At 41.0% G+C, this 13231-nt stretch overlaps 2 protein-coding genes across 2 annotated transcripts in view; one reads left to right on the top strand and one right to left on the bottom strand.

Moving 5' to 3' along the window:
* The window catches only part of chac1 (ChaC, cation transport regulator homolog 1 (E. coli)), a 1252-nt gene extending 470 nt beyond the window's left edge, over positions 1 to 782 (top strand). The window contains exon 3 of the mRNA XM_046836258.1: positions 155 to 782. Within this exon, the coding sequence (XP_046692214.1) occupies positions 155 to 562 (408 nt within the window). The 3' untranslated portion in view covers positions 563 to 782. The remainder of the gene's footprint in view (positions 1 to 154) is intronic.
* Positions 783 to 4820: 4038 nt separating this feature from the next.
* Positions 4821 to 13231, bottom strand: part of ino80 (INO80 complex ATPase subunit) — a 48510-nt gene continuing 40099 nt past the window's right edge. Inside the window, exons 28-36 of the mRNA XM_046836219.1 lie at positions 11503 to 11597; positions 10184 to 10256; positions 9269 to 9427; positions 8441 to 8543; positions 7902 to 7990; positions 7611 to 7775; positions 6038 to 6176; positions 5639 to 5857; positions 4821 to 5246 (exon numbers count right to left, since the gene is read on the bottom strand). Of these exons, the coding sequence (XP_046692175.1) occupies positions 5023 to 5246; positions 5639 to 5857; positions 6038 to 6176; positions 7611 to 7775; positions 7902 to 7990; positions 8441 to 8543; positions 9269 to 9427; positions 10184 to 10256; positions 11503 to 11597 (1266 nt within the window). The 3' untranslated portion in view covers positions 4821 to 5022. The remainder of the gene's footprint in view (positions 5247 to 5638; positions 5858 to 6037; positions 6177 to 7610; positions 7776 to 7901; positions 7991 to 8440; positions 8544 to 9268; positions 9428 to 10183; positions 10257 to 11502; positions 11598 to 13231) is intronic.

The raw sequence follows: 13231 nt of genomic DNA, 5'->3' as shown, positions 1-13231 counted from the left end.
ACATATTACACACGTGCACAATAATGCTGATCAGTGATTTGGTTATTGAACAATGGTGACTTGTTATTTAAATATTCCCTGGAAGATGCTAAGTGTATTGTAAATGTTCTGCTCGGGTGTATGAACCGTTTCCTGTTTCCTCTTTCCTGTGCAGACGTGCACCTGGGGTGTGGCCTTCGAGGTGACCGGCTCCCAGATCGAGGAGTCCCTGGCCTACCTGAACATACGTGAAGCGGTACGAGGGGGTTACGGCACCCACATGGTTGAGTTTGTCCCACGTGACCAGAGCCAGCCCTCAGTCCAGGCCCTGGTCTACATCGCGACAGAGGACAACCCCACCTACCTGGGTCCCGCCAGCACGGATGAGATCGCTGCTCAGATCGCCGTGTGCAGAGGGAAGACGGGTTACAACATCGAGTATCTGCTCCGCCTGGCCGAGTTTATGAGGCAGAGCTGTCCTGGGGTGGACGACCCTCACCTGTTCTCCATCGAGAAGGCGTGCCTCGCCGTCATCAGGCCTTTACTGCTCGCGGCCCAGAAGTGCGCACCTGCTGTAAACTAAACCACCTGTAAACATTACTGTAACGAGTACCTTCATTTCATTGCATGAATTTCTCACACACACACACACACACACACACACACACACACACACACACACACACACAACCACCTACTTAAACATTCTGTTACTTTGCACTCCAGACCTCATGGTTCAGTAAAGCCTTTGTTGTAAAAGGAAGTTCATTGTTTATTTTAAATAAAGGTGTTTTCAACATGCAGCTGTGTGTCAGAGTGATTTATATTTCACAGCTGTCGAGATCTGTGTTCTGATTGGTCAGGAGCCTGTAACTGCATTTTCCTATAACAAAATAGAAACTCGTTATGTTGCTGTTTCTAAGGTAACTGCTACAAAGGGGGGAGTAAAAAGTTGAGTAATCCTGAGTCATCAAATTATTTATAACCATGTGACACTGTTTCTAAATGTCAATGTTCACTATTTCCTATTTTGTACTTGCAATCACTTACCTGTTGAACACACACTTCATATCCACACTCTGAAACAGGAACCAACCTGGACTTGATTCCAGATGAACCACGTGCACACAGAGCGAGAGAAACCGGGAACCCTGGAAGTCCTGTGTTTACTCTCTGCCCTACTCATCAGCTCAGAAGGAACAGATAAAGAGGAAATGTGGTTCATCTTCTCATAGCCATGAACTCATGTACAACAATTTAGAGCAGGGGTCACGTGTGTGCAGTGTGACATCAAACTGCGGTGTGAATTTACATATTCATTAACTTGTAGCACTCATTTGCATATCAAATTGATTTAATTTTGATCGGGTGGGGGTTGTTGTTAAAAATACAGGACGAATATATATGTTAGGGCTGTCAAAATAACTAAAATACCTAATGTTGAGGTGATTGTTTAATTATTAAACATTTCCTTTCCAGAAGTTCAGCATTGACCTGAACATAATTCTTAAAGGAGCCACGTACCATATTTAACAATTAAAACAACTTTTTAAAAAAAAGACATGAAATCTGAAAAAAGAAATGATTAAAAGAATTTTCAGAGAGTAAAATAATTAAATGAATGTAAAAGAAAGGAGAGATTTTGAATGAAATTATATTTATAACATCTGTTACAATTCGAGTATTAAAAACATTAAGTATTAATTTAAGTAACATTTGGAGCAGAAAAATGTGCGAATAAGTTGCGATTTATCACGAGTTGCCGCGTGGCAATTGTGCGATTAATTGCGAATAAATATTTGAATCGCTTGCCTGCACTAATTTAAATATATATTTATCAATACATTAAGCTTCCACTGATTCTGTATTATGGTGAGTTGAGTTTTCATATATTTAGAAAATAATTACGTTGTTAATTCATTACCTGGAACGATTTGTCGAAAGAATTGTCTGGTGTGATTTGGAGATTGATATTTATGCTCAGGACTGACTGTTCATTTTTATTCCAATGTGGATAAAACTCAGAATTGAAGCAGTAGGGAAATGAATTCAGTACAAGATGAAAAAAAAAAAAAAATCAGTGCTACTCATCATTGCAAAAAGTGTGTTTGTTTGTATCGTCTGTATTACAACTGCAAGGATCATTTAATGCAGCTGGAGATGCCACAAGAGCCCAGAAGTAAAAGATTGGATTTTATATATATATACATTTATATTTAAACATTTGGGTGACACCCCTTTATCCAGAACTTATCCAGATTACAAAGCAGAAAATAGTAAGAGATTTTATATATTATTATACCTTCATCTTCTTTTGGCTTCTCCCATTAGGGGTCTCTACAGCAGATCATCTGTCTCCATACCCCCCTGTCCTCTACATCTGCCTCTTTCACACCAACTACCTGCTTGTCTTCCCTCACCACATCCATAAACCTCCTCCTTGGTCTTCCTCTTTTTCTCCTTCCTGGTGTCTCCATCCTCAGCATTCTTCTACTGATATACCCCATGTCCCTCCTCTGCACATGTCCAAACCATCTCAATCTCACCTTCCTCACCTTGTCTCCAAAACGTCCTACATGTGCTATCCCTCTAATAAACTCATTTCTAATCCTGTCTATCGTCGTCACTCCCAACGAAAACCTCAACATCTTCAACTCTGCTACCTTCAGCTCCACCTCCTGTCTTTTACTCAATGCCACTGTCTCTAAACCATACATCATCTCAGGTCTCACCACACCTCCCTCTCATTCACACATGTACTCTGTTTTACTTACTGACTTTCTTTCGCCTTCTCTTCAGCGTGTACCTCCACCTCTCCAGGCTCTTCTCAACCTGCTCCCTACTCTCACCACAAATTACAATATCATCCGCAAACATCATAGTCCATGGAGACTCCTGTCTGACCTCGTCCATCAACCTGTCCATCACCACTGCAAACAGGAAAGGGCTCAGAGCAGATCCTTGATGCAGTCCAACCTCCACCTTGAACTCATCTGTCGTTCCTACTGCACACTTCACTTCTGTCACACTGTCCTCATACATGTACCCTGTAGGTTACGATACCTGTGGTGGTTGTTGGTAATCCAGGCCTCGACCGATCCGGTATGAAATTCTGATTCGTGATCCACATATTTGATTTGGCATGTTTTACGCTGGATGTCCTTCATAACGCAACCCTCCCCATTTAACCGGGTTTTTTATATATATACATATATATATATATACACTAATTTAAATCTCTTTTATAGAGGAAGGTCTTTAGTCGTGGTATGAAGACTGCTACAGACTCGGACATGATGTGGAAGTTCGTCACTTGACAACGTTTGTGTAGGTTTCAAAGTCGGTGCTCCTGATGTTCTCACGCACATAACACCAGAAAGGATCACATGACTCAATTACCTTAACAGACGTCATTAAGATGAAGTCTATGCTTTCTGTATACGTTTAGAAAATGTTTACGTTACATCTCATCACCTTGCCTACACAGGAGGATGAGGAGGGTTCCACCAGAACAGCATCCTGAAGATCCATGATGTTACCGTGGAGGCTCAAAATCACCAACCATGAAAATGGATTTGGAATGTAATTAATATAAACAGTTTTCTACAACGGCTTTGGTGCTGCTATGAACAGTTTTACATTCTGGATGGAGTTTTATTCACTCGGAGACTCTGTGTGTGGACGGTTCCACATCCTAGGATGGAGAAGGATGGAGACGGATGGAGGCGGACAAGACGCCAGTGATGCAGAGATCCAGCTGAAGTCGAAAGTTCTGAACTTGAGTAGAAAAATGTATTACTCTTTAAACCTCTGGTAAACCTTTACAAATAAAACTGTATTGAAATGAAGAACTTTCAGAGATAAGGATGAGGAACCCCCTTTTTAGAGTCTGGTTCCTCTCAAGGTTTCTTCCTCATGAAGTCTCATGGAGTTTTTCACCATTGGCTCTCTCACCAGGATAAAACCTACAATCTATTTATTTCTATAAAGCTGCTTTGGGACAATGTTCATTGTTAAAATTGCAATTTCTTGCTCTGCTGGTGGTTTCCACACATTACAGCACAAATAAATAAATTAATTAATTAAAATAAAATAATAATAATAATAATCCGTTATCTTTAAAACGAAGAAAAAAAACCAACCAAATAACCCCAAATAAATCGAAGCATTTGAAACAATTTAACTTTTATTATTATTGTTATAATTATTTCGGATTGACTCCACGTTAGTAAAACAGCACTTTTCTTTCTCTCGTATGTACACGGTGACCTATAAAAATAGACAAGCATCACGGGAGAACGTCTGAAAAGATTGCGAGACTCCGCCGCGCTATTTACAAACGGCTAGACGAATAACGGCGCTTTAGAGACTTAATAAGCACCTCCCCCCTACACGCCTTTTCACCCAAAAAAATTATAATAATTAACACCGGTGTCACGAAAAAATGATGCGAATTCAAAACGTTTTAAAAAATAAACAGCTCCGTTACAATTTACACAAATCTTCATAAATTAACGTTTTTTTTACCCTTTCGTTTTCTTTTTAAACTCAATTTATGATACATTTTACATCGATCCAAGACTTTTTTTTTTTTTTTTTTCAGGTCTGAATTATTCCACATTTGGCAAAATATAGGATTTTTTTTTCCACATTTACATCACCTTCATTCACACACCAAAGAAAAAAAAACACTAATAATATAATAATGTTCTCCTTTGCTGAAGCTGATTTTTTTTTTCCGTATGAAGACGGATTTTGGCGTCCGGCCCGATGTTCGAGTAGAGACCGTATTTCCTGTATATTCATGTACATTTGTTCGAAATGTTCTTGCAAAACAGCAGGAAGAAAAAAAAAAGAATTTTATTAAAAAAATATGAGTAATGGGTGATGGAGAAGTGCAAAACTACAGGAGAGATGCGTGAAATTCTCGTTCATACTGATCCTAACTCGGATTTTCTACTTCACAGTGACTACAGACCCGGTGAAATGATTTTCCGTTCCCTCATACCATGGAATATCTCACATTCCCAAACTAAAATCCTGCTATCGTCCTCCTCCACCATGGCCGTGGCTGCTCGGAGCTTTGCCCCTCTTGGACTGGGGGTGAAGGAGGTGTGAGCTGCCGTGTGGAAGAAGCTGAGCGCCTGAGCCCAGAGACGAGCCCTTACCCCCAGGGGACGACGTGCCCACAGGGACGAGCGCCACCGAGGCTGGAGAGCGAGCCATCGCCGGCTGCAAGGAGCCAGAAGCAGCAGCAGCAGTGATACCTGAGAGAAGAGAAGAGAAGAGAAGAGAAGAGAAGAGAAGAGAAGAGAAAGTAAAACAAACGTCACATGACTTATTATAAGTGTTCCACCGATTCTGATTGGTTTATCGTTTCTATAGTAACAGCTCTTTTAAATATAAACAAGTATACAGCTAAAAAATCTATCTGTCTGTCTGTCCGTCCGTCCGTCTTTCTCTGCATACATTGTTCCTTGTATCCATCTTTCTATTTATCTCACTTTCTATGCATCCATGCCACCCTCTTTTCATCCATTCTTTTTTCAATTCATCCATCTTTCTCAGTATCAGTCTTTCTATGCATCCATCCATCTGCTCTCTCTCTCTGTCTATCCATCTATTCATCTATCCTTCTTATCCTTGTTGAGAACCCCACCTTTAGACACGCTGTATCCGTACGCTGCGTATGCTGCAGCAGAGGCAGCTGCTGCTCCGGCCATCGCTCCAGCCATCGCTGCTGCACTGCCGGCTGTCGACTTCCTCCCTCGCCCCTTCCTGCTCACACACTTCCCTCCAGTCCCCGAGCCTTTGGGTCGCCCCCGGCTACGAGCGGCTCTTCCTCTGCCTGGACTCGACACGTCTAGAGACGAGACGCCTGCAGGACAAAACGCCCGGTTTTAAATTGACACAAAATATTTGAACAAGTTTCTCACTTTATATAAAAATAACATACATGAAACACTGATTTAAACTCATGACCTCATCCACAGCTTATCGACCAGTCTCTCCATCATTTCACCAGTGGTGACACACACACACACACACACACACTCACCATTCATGTTGTCTGAGACCGAGCCGGTGCCCGAGGCAGGTGAGTTGGTGGGCAGCGGTTCGTCCACAATCACGAGCATGTCGCTGCTGCTCTCATCGGCTGGCAGAGACCCCGGCTGCAGCTCACTGCTCAGAGAGATCTGTACAGACACGTCAACATGTCAGTGCTATCTGTCCGTCTGTCCATCCGTCCAGCCATCTGACTATCAGTCTGTACATCCGTCCGACCGTCCATCCGACTATCTGTCCGTCTGTCCATCCGTCCAGCCATCTGACTATCTGTCTGTACATCTATCCATCCGAATATCTGTCCGTCTGTCCATCCGTCCAGCCATTTGACTATCTGTCTGTACATCTATCCATCCGACTATCTGTCTGTAAATTTTTTCCTCCGACTATCTGTCCGTCTGTCCATCCGTCCAACCGTCCATCCAACTATCTGTCCGTCTGTCCATCCATCCAGCCATCTGATTATCTGTCTATACATCTATCTGTCCGACTATCTGTCCGTCTGTCCATCCGTCCAGCCATCTGACTATCTGTCTGTCCATCCGTCCGACCGTCCGTTTATCCTAATCTGTCTGTCTGTCTGTCCGTCTGTCTATCCATCCATCCATCCAACTATCTGTCTGTCTGTCTATTCATCCATCCATCCATCCGTCTGTCTATTTATCCATCTATCCATCCATCTAACTATCTGTCTGTCTGTACATCCAATTATTCATCCATCCCTCCATCCCTTTATCCATCTAACTATCTGTCTGTCTGTCTATTAATCCATCCATCCAACTATCTGTCTGTCTCTCTGTGTCTATTCATCCATCCATCCATCCATCCATCCATCCAACTATCCATCTGTCTATTCATCCATCCATCCATCCATCCATCCACCCATCCATCCATCCGTCTGTCTGTCTGTCTATTTATTCATCCATCCATCCATCCATCCATCCATCCATCCATCCATCCATCCATCTAACTATCTGTCTGTCTATTCATCCATCCATCCAACTATCTGTCTGTCTGTCTATCCATCCGTCCGTCCGTCTGTCTGTCTATCTATTTATCCATCCATCCATCCATCCATCCATCCATCCATCCGTTTGTCTGTCGCTCTGTCTGTCTATCTATTCATCCATCCATCCATCTGTTTTTCTGTTGCTCTGTCTGTCTATCTATCCATCCATTTTATTAAACAACAGAATGGCCTAAGCTAATTTGCATATTGAAGCTGACTGGCTGTTACATCTTATGATGTGATAATACACAGTTTTTGTGCATTTTAACAACATGAATAAAAAATAATGTGCAAAATCGTCATCAGACCAGGTGGATTCAGGCTTCGCTTTACAACCCACGTGGACCTTCTACTCCTGATCTTTCCTCAATCTACACGGGATAATTTATTTACACACAATCATTTATTACCCATAAAAAACAAATGCATCAAGGTCTCTTTTGAGAAATAGAACATCTTCTGACGAGCATATCTTCAGCATTATTCGTTATATAGAGCCTCTGCATATCTTTTAGACAATAAATACAATACATGTGTGTGTGAGATCTCTGCTCACCTCGCTGAAGGGGCTGGGAATGGCCGACTCCATGTCCACGCTGATGAACGAGTCCTCGCCGTCTGCCGACAGGTTGGAGTTGTCCGCCGAGGGGGTGTACGGGATCACCAAGTTCACGCCGTCTTTCTTTTTCTTCGTCGTTTCGGCGTCCTCCTCCTTTTTCCTCTGTGAGCATAAATAAATAAATACATAAATAAATATAAATAAATAAACATAAATAAATAAATAAATAAACACACGCACACAGTCGTGAACCAGAAAGTAATAAAGGACATTATGGACAGATTTGACCTTCTCAGCGTATTTTTCTCTCTTCCTTTTACGGTCCTTCACCTTACTGCTCTCCTCCTGCTGCCTCTTCTCCTCCTGCCTTAAACGCACTTCACACAAACAACCAACTGTATTAGTGATGTGCAGCTCCGAGATCCGATTTCCATTCGAGTCAACACAATACGACGCTCATTCAACAAAACTCTGATGTGCTGCAATTCAACATGGTGCAGGAAGTTTATTTCTCTGGTTCAGACAGACAGCAAATCATCAGTCTTCCTGTTGTGTGTGCAGGAAGTTACAGCTCTACCTCTGCCATGTTAATCTGTATTCTATGTGACTCTCAGGACACGCCTCCGAGTGGGATGTTCTTAAAGATCTTACAGTCAGGTGTCCACAAACTTCAGCACACAGTGTAGCTTATAATAGGAAATATTTACAAGGAAGTGAATTTCCGTCAGACTTTCAGACGTATGGATTCCAATCTGATGTCACAATTCCAGAAGGGTTCATTGTATAGAAAAACTTTGTTGCGAAAAATTCAAGAAAAACCGACTCACATTTTTTCTCCAGCTCCTCGTCATCCAGCAGCAGACTCACCACTTCTTTGGGTTTCAGAGTGTCGGGTTTGAAGTTCCCCCCGGAGATCACCATCCTCTGAATCTGAGACACAAGATATATATATATATATATATATATATATATAACATTATATTAGCAAAAAATTAAATAAATATATAAATTCTGATTTTACATATGCAAATGTTATTATGTAAATACATTTTTATTATATTTGATCCTTTTTTAAAATTTATATTTAATGACTTTTTTATTTTATGTTCAACAAAATTATTTTAGAATTTTATTTAATATTTAATTCAAGTTTTTTTCTAAATAATATATAAATAATATATAATCATATAAATATGTAATAATTAATTAGAATAATTACATATTCTTATTTCACAGGATGTCAGATTGTGTGTGTGGGGGAGGGGGATTAGAGAAACAAAAAAAAAGGGAAAAGGAATTAAAGAAAAAGAAAGACAGACAGATAGACAGATAGACAAAAAGAACGAAAGAAAGAACGAAAGAAAAGAAAGAACGAAAGAACGAAAAGAAAGAACGAAAGAAAAGAAAGAACGAAAGAACGAAAAAGAAAGAAAGAAAAAAGAAAAAAACTTAAAGTGAAGACATAAATAAAAAAGAAAACAATTATGAAAAAAAAAAGGAAACGGAAAGAATAACGGAAAAGCAAGAAAGAAAGAAATTAAATGAAAGGAAAAACCATAAGAAAGCAAGAAAGAAAGTGGGAAAATAAAAATTGTGAGGAAACTACACTGACCTCAGTGTGTGTGTGTGTGTGTGTGTGTGTGAGAGAGACAAACCTCGCTCTTCTCCTTGGCCCGCTGTAGGATTCTCTCCTCTATCGTTCCTTTACATATGAGGCGGTACACTGTGACCTGTTTGGTCTGGCCCAGTCTGTGAGCTCGGTCCATCGCCTGCTGGTCCACCGTGGGGTTCCAGTCACTGTCATAGAAAATCACCTGCAGACAACACACACACACACACACACACACACACACACACACACACACACACACACACACACACATTATATATATATATAGAATCCAACACTAGTTCAGGTGCTCAGTCTGGCGGGGGGTGTGGTCGAGGGCAGGTTTTGTGAATGGAGGGCATTGTTTGTATTATTATTATTGCCTTTTTAAATTTTTATTATTTTATTATTTTTTATTATTTTATTATTCTTGATGCAATTCTTCTTTTCCTTTTTTCAATTCCTTCTCTTCCGTTGTAGGTTTTTTTCATATCTTTGGCTGAAATTATTATTGTCAGTTTTTTTAATAATTAAATACAGTGTATTTAATATCTGAAATAATACTGAATATAATTAGAAATAAATATTTCCTCAATTTGACTTTCGGTCATTGCTGAACTTTTTGTTGTTAATCTTCCTTTTCTGTTTTTTCTTTCTTTCTTGTTTTCTTTTCTTGTTGTTACAGGATTAATGTGGTCATTTTTTTCTCAGGTAGGTTGAAATATAAATCCTCTCCACATCCTCCACGTCCCCTCACGTGATTTCGCTTGGTTTCTGTTCCTCACCATTGTTATGAGTCTCTCTGCAGTTAATAAGGTTAATGAAGATGTTTTGATGAGATCATGATGTTCTCACAGACCAGACCATGATGTTCCAGCAGATCAGTAAAACCGTCTGACAGAGAATGAGTGAGGGAGTGAAAGAAAAAAAGTGTGTGTGTGTGTGTGTGTGTGCGTCTTACCGTGTCTGCAGCGGTCAGATTGATCCCCAGACCCCCGGCTCTAGTGCTGAGAAGAAACACGAAAATATCCGTCCTGCAAACAGAAAAGAAAGAGAGAGAAAGGGATTTGAGTATCCCACACACCGTCAGTAATAAATGAAAAGCAGATGGATAGAGAGAGAGAGAGAGAGAGAGAGAGAGAGAGAGAATGTAAACCAGAGACTCACAGGGAGTTCAAGCCCCAAGGAACCTCCAGAACAAACACTAATTACAGCATGTTCTCTAAAGTTCACCCAGAGACACACTGACACACGACCCGCCGCCATACGGGCGACTCTCATACCCTCCACCCTCAACTACACTCTCAGAGAAACTATACTACAGGACAAGAAGGCAAGAAAACAGAAAGAAGGGAAAGAAAATGAGAAAAAGAATGGAAAAGAAAGAAAAGACGGAAAAGGAAAGTATAGAAAATAAGAAAGAAATGAGAAGGGAAAAAAGAGAGACTTGAAGCGATGAAAGAAGGGTAAAAGAAAAGGAAAAATTTATGAAAAATAAAAATAGAAAAGGAAAGAAGGCAAGAAAGAAAGAAATTAAATGAAAGAAAAATAATGAAAAAGAAAGCAAGAAAGAAAAGGAATGAATAATGCAAAAGAAAGTAAGAAAGATAGGAAGAAAGAAAAATAAGAAACAGAAGGAAAACAAGAAAAAAGAAATTAAGTAAAAAGTAAAAAAGAAAGAAAAAAGACCGACAGGCAGACAGAGAGACAGACAGACAGGCAGACAGAGAGACAGACAGAGAGACAGACAGACAGACAGAGAGACAGACAGACAGACAGGCAGACAGAGAGAAAGAAAGACAGAGACAGACAGACAGGCAGACAGAGAGAAAGAAAGAGAGACAGACAGACAGGCAGACAGAGAGAAAGAAAGACAGAGAGACAGACAGACAGGCAGACAGAGAGACAGACAGACAGGCAGACAGAGAGAAAGAAAGACAGAGACAGACAGACAGACAGACAGAGAAAAAGAGAGAAACAAAGACAGAGAGACAGACAGACAGGTAGACAGAGAGAAAGAAAGACAGAGAGACAGACAGAGAGAAAAAAAGACAGACAGAAAGACAGACAGACAGGCAGACAGAGAGAAAGAAAGACAGTCAGACAGACAGACAGGCAGACAGAGAGAAAGAAAGACAGTCAGACAGACAGGCAGACAGAGAGAAAGAAAGACAGTCAGACAGACAGACAGAGAGAAAGAAAGACAGACAGACAGAAAGACAGAGAGACAGACAGGCAGACAGAGAGACAGACAGGCAGACAGAGAGAAAGACAGCTCACCGGCTCTGGAAGTCAGCCACCATGTCACGACGCTCTGAGATCTTAGACGAACCGTCCAGTCGCATGTATGTGTGTTTCCTGTACACCATGTACTCCTGAATAATAAAGACAAGGACACGTTAATACAAATTCATCACAAACTACAAATCTTTCTTTCTTTCTGAATCTCTCATTCTTTCTTTTTTTACCTTTTCTCCATTTCTTATTCACTCTTTACTTCTTTTTCATCCCCCCTCCCCACTCCCTGTAACGTGATCAGTGTGAGATGCCGTAGTGAGATTTCTGCTGGACCCTGAAGATCTATTGATTAGTGAGTGGTGTGATTGTGATCTCTACATCTAACTCCCCCACACGAGCACCACTGCTGTCTCCATTTATTATTCAGTGCAAAAAAAAGGGGGGGAAAATGAGAAGATTGAAGCTAAACAGAGAGAAAAGGCATTCTGCTCCTCAGAGCTGATCACAAGGTCTAAATGCAGTCCAGCTGCTCCAGCCGAGGACTCGCTCACACACATGGTGCAGGGAAACCTGCTAGATCAAGATCTGAAAACTGGGTTTCATCACTGAGTGTGTGTGTGTGTGTGTGTGTGTGCATGTGTGTACTCGTGCGTGTGTGTGTGCGTGTATTGTCATTATTAAGAGTTATAAAATGAACTTATTTAAAAGAAAGAAAGAAATCAGGGATGACAGGAATGATTAGCTGCTGTACTGTTTTCCCCATGATTAATATTTCCTATGATGCAACTTCTCCACAAACACAGGAAGTGAAGTGTTTATAAACACCTGGCAACCTCCTTCCAGCAGTCACATGAGAGTGGGAATCAAGGAGTGAGAGAATATAGGAGTGAGGGGATAAAGAAGTAAGAGGATAAAGGAATGAGGGAATAAAAAAGTAAGGGGATAAAGGAGTGAGAGAATTAAGGGGTGAGGGGATAAAGGAGTGAGGGGATGAAGGAGTGAGAGAATAAAGGAGTAAGAGGATTAAGGGGTGGGGGGATAAAGGAGTGAGGGGATAAAGGAGTGAGAGAATAAAAAATTGAGAGGATAAAGGAAATAAAGGAGTGAGAGAATATAGGAGTGAGGGAATAAAGAAGTAAGAGGATAAAGGAGTGAGAGAATTAAGGGGTGAGGGGATAAAGGAGTGAGGGGATAAAGGAGTGAGAGAATAAAGGAGTAAGAGGATTAAGGGGTGAGGGGATAAAGGAGTGAGGGATAATTGAGTAAGGGTTAATTGAGTGAGGGGATAAAGTAGTGAGAGAATAAAGAAGCGAGGAATAAAGAAGCGAGGAATAAAGGAGTGGGGGATAAAGGAGTGAGGGAATAAAGGAGTGAGGGACAAGGGACAAAGAAGTGAGAAGACAAAGGAGTGAGGGGATAAAGGAGTGAGGGAATAAAGGAGTGAAGGGATAAAGTTGTGAGGGAATAAAGGAGTGAAGGGATAAAGGAGTGAGAGGATAAAGGAGTGAGGGGATAAAGGAGTGGGGGCTAAAGGAGTGGGGGATAAAGGGTGAGGGATAAGGGAGTGAGAGGATAAAGGATTGATGGAATAAAGGAGTGAAGAAATAAAGGAGTAAGGGGATAAAGGATAAGAGGATAAAGGAGTGAGGGAATAAAGGAGTGAGGAGATGAAATAGTGAGGGAATTAAGGAGTGAGGGACAAGGGACAAAGGAGTGAGAACACAAAGGAGTGAGGGAATAAAGGAGTGAGGGAATAAAGTAGTGAAGGGAT

This window comes from Silurus meridionalis, chromosome 23, assembly GCF_014805685.1.
Source record: "Silurus meridionalis isolate SWU-2019-XX chromosome 23, ASM1480568v1, whole genome shotgun sequence".
NCBI classification, from domain to species: Eukaryota; Metazoa; Chordata; class Actinopteri; order Siluriformes; family Siluridae; genus Silurus; species Silurus meridionalis.
Note: the sequence above shows the minus strand (reverse complement) of the source record. Positions and strands in the feature narration are given on the sequence as shown.